This window comes from Chelmon rostratus, chromosome 12 (genome assembly GCF_017976325.1).
Source record: "Chelmon rostratus isolate fCheRos1 chromosome 12, fCheRos1.pri, whole genome shotgun sequence".
In the NCBI taxonomy this organism is placed as follows: domain Eukaryota; kingdom Metazoa; phylum Chordata; class Actinopteri; order Chaetodontiformes; family Chaetodontidae; genus Chelmon; species Chelmon rostratus.
In genome coordinates this window covers 25,560,742-25,573,774 of record NC_055669.1, presented here as the reverse complement: position 1 = coordinate 25,573,774, position 13,033 = coordinate 25,560,742, and the positions used below count along the sequence as shown (strand labels likewise).

At 45.8% G+C, this 13,033-nt stretch overlaps 1 protein-coding gene across 1 annotated transcript in view; it reads right to left on the bottom strand.

Annotated features, from left to right (window-relative positions):
• efr3a (EFR3 homolog A (S. cerevisiae)) overlaps positions 1 to 13,033 on the bottom strand; it is a 114,081-nt gene that overhangs the window by 26,535 nt on the left and 74,513 nt on the right. The window contains exons 9-10 of the mRNA XM_041948763.1: positions 2,968 to 3,046; positions 1,761 to 1,896 (exon numbers count right to left, since the gene is read on the bottom strand). Coding sequence (XP_041804697.1) covers positions 1,761 to 1,896; positions 2,968 to 3,046 — 215 coding nt within the window. The remainder of the gene's footprint in view (positions 1 to 1,760; positions 1,897 to 2,967; positions 3,047 to 13,033) is intronic.

Genomic DNA, 13,033 nt, shown 5'->3' with positions numbered 1-13,033 from the left:
GTCCTTTGGCACATTCAGCTTAAAACATCGTGGTATTAACTCTGACAGCAGCTTTCCAAAAAGACTCCGGAAACAAAAATATTTCATCACTTCGACACTGTTTGGTCTTCTTTATGGATTCTGACTTTTTTCGGGTAATTTTTCTACAATATGATATAGAGATCTAACATGATTTTTAAAAAATGAACTAAATTATAATGCAACACTAGTTACAAATACGAAACCTGTGCTGCTAAACAAAAACATCTGCTAACAGCTGCTAGAGATCGTTTTCCCACAGAGGGTTAAATAATCTCTCATTCTGGGGAAAAAGTTTAAAAAAATCAATATTTAAGCGACTTGATCTGTCGACCTTCTAACGGCTTCATTCAATAAACAGAGAAACAACATCAGACAGAGGCTAACTGTTTCCCACTGCTTCCAGTCTTTGTGCTAAGCTATGCTAAGAACAGCCAGGATGCTCATCTGTAACACAGCAAATGTAAAAAAAAACATCCTTTAACACTGAATCTATTGTAATCCACTGAGCTAACATCACACAGGAGTGGATACTGAGCTATTCTACAGCACCAACACAGGATCACAACTCGATGTGGATCAGAAACTTCCCCCACACACGCAGAAAAACAGAAACACCTGCAGGTCCTGGAGAATGCAGGTGTGGACTGGGCTCTGTTTTCAGGTGCTTTCAGTGCAGTGAAGCTGCACAGTGTGCACCGAAGAGCCGATGCTCTTCTCTAATAAAACCAAACACTTAAAGGGTCAGTTCACCCAAACGATGATGATTTGTGGAGTTGCTGCATTGTTAAGTGTTTAGTTTAACTAAAACAAAGTAATTTATCATTCAACAGTCCCTTTTACATTTTTCTTAACTTTACGCTTTAATCTTAGTGCTGAAATTTTGGGCGGGACTCTGTTGAAAGGAGACGATCCTGATTAAAATAAAGGTCAGATTAAACATCTGAGCATGCCGAAATAATTCTGTTTGTTGTATCATTACACTCTGCTCTAAATACACGAGTACAATTACGCCGTGATGACCCAGGGTGCTTGTTAATGCCACGAGTGTGGGGGGGGGTCTGCAGAAGCTGCTCTACATGGACGTATTCACTGTAAATCTGAGCACACTGTCATACTGTACCGAGCCACAGATTGGGAGGAGTCGTGATTTCACTTTCAAAGGTGAACACGTCACTTCTTTTGGTCTCTTGAATCATTCCTATCCAGAAGAGAGGTTTTTTTTTTTTTACAGGCAGAAAAACAGGAGGAATTACACAAAAAAACAGAATGATCTAAACTTCTAAGGTTATTTCCATTTTTTTCAAATGACTTTAAATGAACTTTAAATGGGCGTCTTATCATGGAGGAGGGGTTTGTACTTCCCTGTCTTGGTAGGCCAACTGGTCCCGTGTGGACCAGGAGCCACACAAAGAGCGATTCAGAGACCCTGCATGAACCTACAGAGCAGCTGCTGTTTGTCGAGAAAACGTCACACTAGCAGAAAAACTGTTTGTCAGAGCTTAAAGTGACGTCCTGAAACTACTCGTCTCATCCGTTCAACAGTCAGACAAGTTATCTGAACACTCTGCTTGATAAACGACTTGAATCAACAATTGATAGTCAGAATTCATTTTCTGAGGAGAAATCAATCAGGTGACAACGTTTTTGAATAAAAAGTTAAAATGATGTTTTGTCTTCTTCTCTGCCACCTCAGGTGTGACTGGTCCAGCTGTGGGAACCAGCGCGGTGCTGCAACTCACCCACTGAGCCTTTGGCAGCGATGGCCACCGTCTCCAGGAGGACCTGGACGATGCCGGCTCTGACCCGCGGCGTGTTCCTGTTGTGAGTGTCCAGGTGATTGAGAACCTGCTGGATGACGTGGTGCGAGTGCTGAGCCTGGACGATGACAAACGCAGAGAGACGAAGAGGCTTTGAGTTCGCGCTAATCATGGTTTCAACATAGCTGAAACGTGGCCGACAGCTCAGACATCTGAGCACACTGTCGGTCATCTCTGCTCACTACATCTAGTCACAACATGTTGGTTATTTGACAGATAACTTCCTTGAATCTTAAAGGTTTTTTTAAGTATGAATTAAACTAAAGAAACATGCTAATTAGAGCACTTTAGAGGTGTTGGTACGTCGATTTGGTTACCTTTGACCAGAGCCAGGCTAGCCGTTTTCTTCTGTTTACAGTCTTTATGCTAAGCTAAGCTAACCGGCTGCTGAATCCTGCTACGTATTCAGCATACGGACAAGAGAGTGGTGTCGATATGCTCATTCGTTTCCTCCAATGGGTCTTTCAAATCAATCAATCAAACCAATAACAAAAAGCATAGTTTGATGACATCATGGAGTAGCGTGGGATCATGGGAGTTGATGTCCTCATTGTATTATTTGGTGTTTCCTGTATGTGTATGAAGGCTGAAGCTCAGCTCCCTGCAACCCCAGAACAGATGTTCTCAGACACATGACCTCCAAGGCAGATGTCAAACAGTCAGAAAGACCAACCAACTGTCCAACATCACGGTCAATCGTATCAAATGCTGCACTGACGACTAACTGAGATGCTATTTTCATCAGAATTTGGTCTGATTATTTCAGTCAGAGAAGTTTCAGAGCCTACATGAACATCCTCCTGAGAAGAAGATTCAGAGCAACAACAATGGAGGAGCAGGAAACACTAGAAAGAGAGAGACTCTCAGAAACAGCTGTGTTCTCCATCTGCCTGTGGAGGAGTCAGAGACGCCGCTGACTAAAAGCCTGGGGCTGGATGACAGCTCGTCAAGATGATTGACAGGTGAGATCCAAGAGAAAGAGGAGGGCGGGGCTAACGGTACACCTACTGCTGATGTAAAAAGCTGCATGACGTAAAGCATCACGCTGATGTATCGACAAAGTAGAAACTGAAAACTATTTTAATTTCTTGGTAACTTTAACTCTGTTCCAAACATGAGTGAGCTGTACCTGGATGGAGTACATGATGATTCTGAAGCAGGAAACAGCAAACTCATTGGGGTCCCACAGGTGGTGGTTGTCCAGGTGACTGAGGACAAAACAGAGAAGATCATTAGTCTACTGTCCTCATTAACAGCAGCATTAAGACGTGGACACAGATTCTTCTACAGAAACAGTGTTCAGTGTTCAGTCCTGATGGACAATATCATCAGTTTTTTGTCTGTTTTATTTTAAAGGACATAAAAGATCTAAAGGCTGAACTGATTTCGCTGAAGAATCTGTTATCATCACATCAAATTATGTCAAAGGTCTTCAAATACTGAGACACACACACACCTGCACACTTCAAATCTGAGACATCCTTACAAGAAAATGTCTTTTGTTTAAATGCCTAAACAACCCCTCTCCTGAAGAGGACCACAAGTAGCCAGAGTGGGGCTGGGGCTGAGGCTGGGGCTGAGGCTGGGACTGAGGCTGGGACTGAGGGTGGGACTGAGGCTGGGACTGGGCCTGGGGCTGGGCCTGGACCTGGGGCTGGGGCTGGGGCTGGGACTGGGACTGGGACTGAGGCTGAGACTGAGGCTGGGGCTGGGGCTGTGGCTGTGGCTGTGGCTGGGGCTGTGGCTGGGCCTGGGGCTGGGGCTGGGGCTGGGGCTGGGGCTGGACCTGGGGCTGGGGCTGGACCTGGGGCTGGGGCTGAGGCTGGGGCTGAGGCTGGGGCTGAGGCCGGGGTTGAGGCTGGGGATGAGGCTGAGGCTGAGGCTGAGGCTGAGGCTGGGGCTGGGGCTGGGGCTGGGGCTGGGGATGATGCTGAGGCTAAGGCTGGGGCTGGGGCTGGGGCTGGGGCTGCAGATGGGGCTGGGGATGCAGATGGGGCTGGGGATGCAGATGGGGCTGGGGATGCAGATGGGGCTGGGGATGCAGATGGGGCTGGGGCTGGGGCTGGGGCTGGGGCTGAGGCTGGGGCTGGAGCTGGAGCTGGAGCTGAAGATGATGCTGGGGATGCGGATGGGGCTTTCACTTGTGGATGTCAGGCTTAACAAAAACTGAGGTTTTAGGTTTGATTCCAAATTAATTCCATAACATCATCTAAAACATAATCTGTGGCCCAACTGTTTAACTGAAGAGGAGCTGCCTGCAGGCTCTGACATAAAGCTACACACATATAATTAGATAATGCAGAGGAGGATCAGATATACTATCATGCAGGAAAACCTGAGGCATCCCACCACTGATCTTGTGAACCCGTGTATTTAAACATGAACATTCAGCTGAAGCCACGGAGGTGAGACATGCATGAGGTCAAAGGTCATCATGTAGGCGTTGAAGAACACATGCAGACGAGTGTGAGCGGCAGATGGAGGACGAGGGATTTACTCATCTGTGTAGGAGCCGACCTGCAGCCTCAAGGTAAACTCATCTGTTACATACATTTGCTATTTTTGTCTGAACACACACTTATTCAACCACCCGCTTACAACGAGAGGAGCCTCGACAACATCCCTGACTTCACAGTCTGACCAACATGTTGACCTTAACATAAAGTCTGATCTTAAAGCAGCCAGTAAACCAGAGTAACTTATCTCACATTTGCAGTGTCTAATAGCATCGCTTCTGAATACATGGAGGAAATCATCGAAACATCTGTATTTTCCGATGGGATAAGATCTAATGTATGCTAGCAGCTCTGTGAGGCTGTGCTAACAGACTCAGCAGCGCTTCCTGCTAAATACTCAGGTCAGCATGCTAACATGCTAACAGGTATAATGTCTCCCATGTTCACCATCGTAGTTCAGGCTGGTGATGGGAACGTCAGTAGTTTTTTGGTATTTGGTCATAAATCAAAGTGTAGGGGGAGATGCTGACCTGATGATGGCGCTAGATGAAAAGTCAGAGGATCACCAAAGATATTACAATTTATCATCTGGGAAACATGAACGTCTGCACAAAATCAGTAATGTCGTTGTTGGGAGAGAGATAGAGAAATAGAGAGATAGAGATAGAGATAGAGAGAGAGAGAGAGAGAGAGAGAGAGAGATAGATAGACTTTATTTATCCCAAGCTGGGAAATTGCAGTGCAGCAGCAGCATTACACACAGTGAAATAAGGGAAAAATTGTGAAATAAGACTATAAAGAACAAACTATACATAATAAAATATCAAAATAGCGAGCAGTAAAAATTATATACATAATAATTAAAATATAAAAAGTAGCAAACAGTAGTGGTACAAAGTATTGTTTTTTTTTTAGCTGTTATTGTACAGTGTGATGGCATGTGGCAGGAAAGATTTCCTGTATCTGTCCCTTCGACAGCGGAGCTGTAGCAGCCTGTGGGAGAAGGTGCTCCGCTGTCTGTCCACTGTGTGATGGAGAGGCTGCTGATCATTGTCCATGATGGATAGCAGTTTATTCAGCGTCCTCCTCTCCACCACAGTCTCAAAAGACTCAAGTCTGAGTCCGAGTACAGAGCCGGCCTTCTTGATGATCTTATCAAGTCTGTCGGTGTCGCTGGCTCTGATGCTGCTGCCCCAACAAACAACAGCAAAGAAGATGGCGCTGGAGACCACAGACTGGTAGAAGATCTCCAACATTTTGCTGCACACGTTGAAGGATCTCAGTTTCCTCAGGAAGTAGAGTCTGCTCATCCCCTTCTTGGACACAGTCTCCGTGTTGGATTTCCAGTCCAGTCTGTTGTCGATCACCACACCAAGGTATTTGTAGTCCTCCACCTCCTCCACCACCTCCCCTTTGATCCGTAGTGGCTGTGAAGGCGTCTTCTTCCTCCTGAAGTCGATCACCATCTCTCTGGTCTTGCTGATGTTCAGCCTCAGGTGGTTTTGTTCGGACCACTCAACAAAGTTGTCTATCAGTGTCCTGTACTCCCCCTCCTCTCCCTCTCTTATTTCAGTCTCGACCAAAAAGGCAAAAAAATCTCCACAAGCATTTTTGATTGAAGTTAAGGACCTGCTCCCAAGGACAAAAACATGACTAAAAAAAAGACTGTAACTCGGTTTTCTCATTCAAGATGAGACCAAGAGAGCAGATAGCGTGCAAGGGTGTTCGAGTCCTCAGCAACCACGTCTACACATTTCATACAAAAAGAGCCCGCAAAAATAAACGTACTCTGTCTCAAGAAGATGTTCTGTAGTGCTGTCTTATTGTCGAGGGATCTAATCTGTCAGGATCATCAGTGGAGGAACCATCAGAGGAACCGAGGAGACAAGAACATCCTGCCTCCTAACAACAGGCAGCGTTGGTTTCCTTGATCTGTCTCTACCCTTCACCAGGTACTCTAACCACTTTGAGCAGAAACAAGCCGATCTTTACTGTCAGTCACAGAGCAACGACGCTCCCGTGAGTCAAACACAGTTTTTCCAGCGACAGCAGCCTCCTCAGTCAAAAAACCGGCCTCCTTCAGCAGAGCCTGGGCAGATGCCTCTCAGGGATGGCTTGTCACAACATATTGTGTGAGGCTGCATCAAAGCAGGATGATTCACACGCTGATATTCACAGAATTCAAAGAAGACGACATCGACTCGTACGGTTTTACCAGTAGACCGGCTGTTTGAACGTTTCCTGATTCTGCAGAAGCTTTTAGAATGAGAACGGGCAGCAGGTCAAAGGTCGAACACCTACACAGATTGTGTGCTTCTACACATCATAACCAATGATTTGACTCCATTCTTCCGGAGCGTGAGCGTTCTTGTTTTTCTTCATACGGGTGAGAGCTGCAGCGGAAAGCAGGAGGTCAACTGGAACGTTTCAAACATCCATCTCATCTGCCTGCTCTCTGACCTCCAGCAGCTTTTAGAAACCTTTCATCCACACAAACACTTCGTCCACGACCGCGATGTGAAACCAGCACCTCTGACCGGACGCCGACCGCGTGTCGCTAACATTCAGAGTGTTTCCACCTCTCACGCTCCGTTTCTGCTGCCGGACATGAGGTCAACCCTTCCTCCCTGTTCCTTCAGCATTGTTTGTCTCCATTTAACCGATGGGTTGATTAAACTGGGGCTTTCTGTTTGCACTGTCGGGGCTTCACATCGGTCACAGCTGCGAGCTAAAACGTCCGTCTGTAATGGCAGCTATTAAAGGTTAGGTATCAGAAAAGGTAACAGTTTGAGACAGTTATCTACCATGAGCTATAATGATTTGACTATTGTGATGCTATTTATGATTGTAATAATACCCAGGAATTAGACAGCTTCCATACTTTATTGTTTTGTAATATTTTATTGTACCCACGGACAACGAGACCCTGAGCACAGACGTGTGAAAGGACAAGACGCACATCGTTAGGTGCATATTTGTGGTAGCTTCGTGTAAATTTGTGGTAGTTTTGAGTCTCTTTTCAGTCATTTTGAGTCCATTTTAAATGCTACTTCATGTAGACACAGTTCTTGGAAAGCTATTTCTGTTTTAAGATTTAATATTTAAGAACTTTGCTCTTTTTGTTACACGTGTGACAGAGGCAGAACGTTTTTAACCCAAACCATGATCCTTTCCTCAACCTAACCAAGCAGTTCTGTTACCTAAACTGAACCAAACTGCGACTGTTTCGCAGCGTTAACCGCCTGATCAACCATATATGTCCTGATCCACAGCCCTCACACCTAGACAAACCGTTCAGAGACGATTCAGTTCAAACAGACTGTGACAGCAGCCGTTTAAACAGTCTGCAGGACTGACATGAACAAACAACGTCAGCGAAAGAAAGGCAGAGGGAAGGACAGCATTCGGGGGGACGGAGTGGAAAGACGAGGCAGAGGAAGACGGGAACAAGGAGAAGGAAAGGAAAAAGCAGAGGACGGCGATAAGGAGGAGACAGTTCAGCAACATGACGTCAATCCAAACCCCCAAAACCCTCCCGCCCGTTAACCCCAATCCCTGCTATTTATAGTCTGAAGACGCTCCCCCTTCCTCCTCCTCCTCCTTCCTGCAGGAGCTCTGCAGGAGCAGGACTGGTTTCACACACAGAGGAGAAGCACAGCGGCTGTTTAATCGAGAGAAAAATTAAAGAGCGGACTGCAGTGATGAATGTATTCATCGCCTGGAGAAGCCTCAGCGGTCGTCTATATATGTGCGATTCTGATGAAACTGCACACTTATATACTGGAAAAGCTACACCTGAAATTATGTATGCCAGTTAAATGACAACCTGTTCTCCGCCTGTTGGGTGCTTAAGAAGAACCATATTGGGGATGAGCTTGTGACCTTCCTAATGACTGTACTGTAAGTATGAAAGCACAGTGAACAACACAGAAAAGCATTTTAAGTACTATTCAACAGTCTCTCTGTGAGGAAGTTTGTTTTGTGGCGATCGTGGGATCAGACAAACTTCAGGGGCCATCAAAGTCTGTTTCCAGGTGCTGGGGAGTACGACTGCAGATGTGGAAAAAGTTCCAGAAAGCCTTGAGTTTAGTGTCTCCAGAGAAAGCTGAGTGAAGCCTGACAAAGTACCTCAAGTGATGTCACTTGAGTCGGATGGGACTGAACTCTGAAAACTACAGAAATCTGGAGCTTCTGCAGACGCTCTTCATTACTGCTGCAGGCTAGAGGCGACATTAGCTGCTGCCAGCATAACACACCCCGATCTCTGACTGAGCTGTCAGTGGTTGCATTGTGGGTAATGTAGGCACCCGACTCAGACAATGAAGAAGAATGCATGAAATAAAGACGTTTCATTGATTAATTGTAAGTAATTTATGCAGCATTTTATTGCTATAATGATGTTTTCAAGTTTTAGTGGTGTGAACATGAGATGAAAAGAAAAACGGACAAAACTACAAAACAGAATCTTATCTTATTTATAAAATCACCATTTCCTTTTCCCGTGGCGGTTACAGATGAATTCCAGAATACACATTGCAGCTGGACGTGGGTCTGATTGGTCCTCCATAACTGCAACAGAACTGGGATTCATCCAATCAGGTCCAGCATGTTGATGCCGGTTTGCCACAAACTGCTCAGAGGAAGTGTGACTAACTGCTGTATTCACTAGAAAACTGAGTACATATCCATGACCCAGCACAGTGAGATATTTGGAATCCTGCATTAGAAAATAAAATGTGCTGAATAAAACTTGATTCAGTCATGAAATGACTGGTGTTGACCAGGTCACAAAGCTTCTATCAGACGTCTTCCACCACATTCAAACCTTCAGACACTTTCTTAACTCTCTGGTTTACACAGAAAGATATCAAACAGCAGGTCACAGCTGGTTTTTGTCTGTCACTGCACCGCCTGACCTGTAGGGGGCGCATGATGCCAGCGAGTCACTGTTCAGAGCTGGAGCAGACACTGGGAAGATGCTGCCTAAACACAAACACACACTCATCGACGGTGACGGGCCGGGAGAGTGAGGATGACACTCAGCACACCTGCAGGCTTTAACGCTGATGGCTGGAGGCTGGAGGCAGGTGTGTGTGCTCGGCAGACGTCCCCGACACCTGAGAGGAGTGACTGGGTGAAGCAGAGGCGACGGTGTCACTGGGTGAAGCAGAGGACTGTGGATTGTCCCAGACTGCAGGAACAGATCTGACTACAGTTCAGGTGGGCTGGCATACGCACGGCTGCAAACTGCAATCAACACTCAATGCAATTCATTATTCTGGTGAAAAAATGTTAAAAATATGGATTAATGCCCATCACAAGCTCATAGAGACCACAGTGATGTCTGAGAAGATTTAAAAGCACAAAGGATTTAACTAACGTAAATCACAGAAACGGTTGTTGGTGAGGGTTGTCACCAGCTCTGCAGCTCTACAGCTTTTCAGCCTCTTAGCTTTAAAGCACATTTACAGTTTTAGTTGAGTCTCAGTGTTTCCAGCGGCAACAAGCAGATGTTTGCGCCATCAGGCCCTGATAAACTCACTGTGCAGCTCCTGGCCAGCACCGAACGGCTGACAGACACAGCTAGAGACCAGCTGAACCAGAGCTTAAAGGAGTACGAGGAGGAGGTTCCTCGAAATCCAGCCACAGTGATGGCAGAAAAGAGCATAAATTATGAATCACCATGACGACAACTAATCTTCCTTTAACGTGATGCTTGTGCAGAGCTGAGGAAATGCTCAGTTTAAAACACATTTTAAAAAAAGTAAAGCTAAACAGTGACAGCAGCCTCATTAATAAGCTGCTGTCACCTCACCATCCTCAGCTGGCTACAATAGAACGGAGGATGTTCTTTCTACAGGTGCAGCTCCGGGATTCAGACCAAAATAAAGATGGAGGTTGTTCATTTAAAACATTCCCTCCTCCTGGTGATTGAGGGACAGGCAGAGTCTCTTCAATAAGCCCTGGATGGAAGAAAGAGACGAGGATTCAGCAGGGACGCAGTGTTTCACATGTGAAGCCTGTTGAAAAAGTTCTAGTATCCACATTTATTTTCAAAAAAGACCAACTCAGCTTGTCTGTTTCGTGTTTTCAACTCACCAGAAACCCAGAAAAGCCAGCTGACACATCCCCGAAACCTCAGAGCTGAAACCACAAAAGTGAAGAATACGAGCCAAAATCTTACAAGCTAGCAAATAACAGGCTAGGCTAACAGGCTTCATGCTAAACTATGCTATGCTAACCATGTCCCGACTTCAGTCTACCTGTTGATGCAAGGTGGAAAAGTCCAGCACTAACGAGAGAGTCGTGTGAACGTGACTTTTCAGGAAGGAGAAAAGAGGAAAACTAACGGAAAAAGGCTCAAATACAAAGAAAGCTCCAACAAAATAAACCCAGAGTGTCTTTTTATATTCTTACTGGAACCTTTTGATTTCAACTCTGCAACTGTCTGAAATGTTACGTCAAACTCGGATAATGAGGTGCAGATTTTCAGCGTTTTCCCCCAATCAGCGGTTGAAATCGCATCGATCAAAGTGTCTTTGGTTTCTGGGAAGACTCCAGAGATTTAATTAGTGGCAGCAATCGCAGACAACAGGACTGCAGGTCTAAATTACCATCAATGAAACCAGAAACACCATGAAGTAATTCCATTCATGGGATGAGAGGCTGCTGCTTCAGTCTAACAGCAAGGCTAAACAAATGAAACCAGAAAGCACCAGTATGGCACCCTGACACACCGCGTTAGTCTCTGCACAGACAGCGTCACACAGCTGAGGGACACATCAGGCCTCATTCGGTGATCTGGGATCAGCTGTATGAGCTGTGCAGACCTGCATGTTGCCTAGCTGCCTTTTCACACTGGCAGCTACAGCGCAGTCTTTCTTTCTCTCACTTTAGCCCTGCAGCAACGTTTAGTTCCACTCTCTCCACCAGAACACAGCGGCTCACACCAGCGTAAAGCTATTCTGCAGAGTGTTTGGGATGATCAGATCAGGATGGACTGAAATCCACACAAAACTTTGTTCCTGGAAACTGGTGGGGACACATAGCTTTCACCCCAAAAGCACACATTCAAGTTTTATTTCCAGCTGCTCTCCTCAGCAGCTGTGCAGACCACAGCAGCGGCAGGATGATTTCCCAGCACGCCGTGCTGCTCGAAATAAATTCAACTTCGACCCCAAATCCAGCGACCTCCACACATGGTGGAAGCAACGGCGGCAACATTTCATTTTGTGCATCTGCATATTCCCGGAGTTAATAACTGTACTCACTAACAGGACTTCAGTACAACATCTCATGTGTTGCAGAGACTATCACTACTAATATTTTCTCCAAAGCACTGAATCAAAAAGTGAAAGTCCGTCCACACAAAGCTAAAATCAATAAAGAGGCTTCTGAATTTGGTCTTTCCATCACTACACCACTTGTTGGACACACAGTCACCTGATAGCGTTTCACAGTAAGAGCCTGACAAAACAAGCTTTCTTCCTGAACAACAATGAAGCGTGACTGCAGCGGCTTCGCATCACCTCCTGTTGCTTCACGTCTTCTGGTAGAAGGCGCATCGATGGACGAACGTGAACTATGCTGAACATAGACAGCGGCAGACATGAGAGACACCGCTCAGTTAACTCCCAGCTGGACACAACAAGCAGGAAAACACGGGAAAACACGAGCGCTTCACTTTCCTCTTGCGGCTTTATTTCATTCCTCTTCTCTCTCTGTGATTCGTATCGCTCTGTTGTGAAGGATGCTGGGTAAACTGTCAGCCCTTTGTGGCCTTCGGGCACCTTACTATTGATCGTAACGTGTAAAGTGATGTAGGAAATCAGCTGATTATACCTTTGCAGTCAATACGAGTCCTGTTTACTGAGCGTCAGCCAAGACCCCTAGGTGTTCTCCGTCAGGTGTTTACATACCTGTAGCTTGATGAACAGTAAAAGTCAATCAGCAGGAAAACACAGACTAGTTTGTCCTGACTGGAGATTTTTTAACATCTTATTATAGGTGCTATTGAGCTGCTCCTCTTCATCATCTGGCTGTTAATTGCTGTGATTTTCCTCCTCGTGACTGACACTTTCACCAGTTAACGGGTCCGTTGTTCATGGTTTTTCATTCAAAGTTGTCCCATCGTAATTCTTTACTTTCATTTTTTTCTGACTGGAGAGCTGATGTGATCGCAGAATGATTGACAGCTAATCATGCAGTAAATTATCCAGTTTCTGTGCATCATCATCGTCATCATCCGGTCATACCGCTGACATGCCAGTCCTTCAGCCTTAAAGGACTGCGAGTCCTTTATGGCTGACTAGCAGTGATAGAGTCATTAAAAGTGAGTTGAGCCATCCTGAGCGTGTGTGTGTGTGTGTGTGTGTGTGTGTGTGTGTTCTGGACTATGTACTAACATTAAATCTTTGCAGTGTTACCAGGAAAAGGCCCCCGGGAGCCCATGATGTTCACACTGATAATGACTCCTCAACTCAAATGGCCCCCAGTGGCACCACCATCCTCTGACTTTTCACACTGGATATTACGACTGTCACTCCTTTCACCATTCCTGCTGCAACTCACAGCGCTGCCCAGGACTGGATGAGAACTGATAGCTTATAAATTAGCCGGACAACAACCATCACTGTTAGCAGCTGGACACGAGGGACGGCCTCTTCTTTACACTGACTCAGGAGCAGCATCACACGATAGAGATATCAGCGCTCTTATCGACCAGGTATGTTAGAGCAG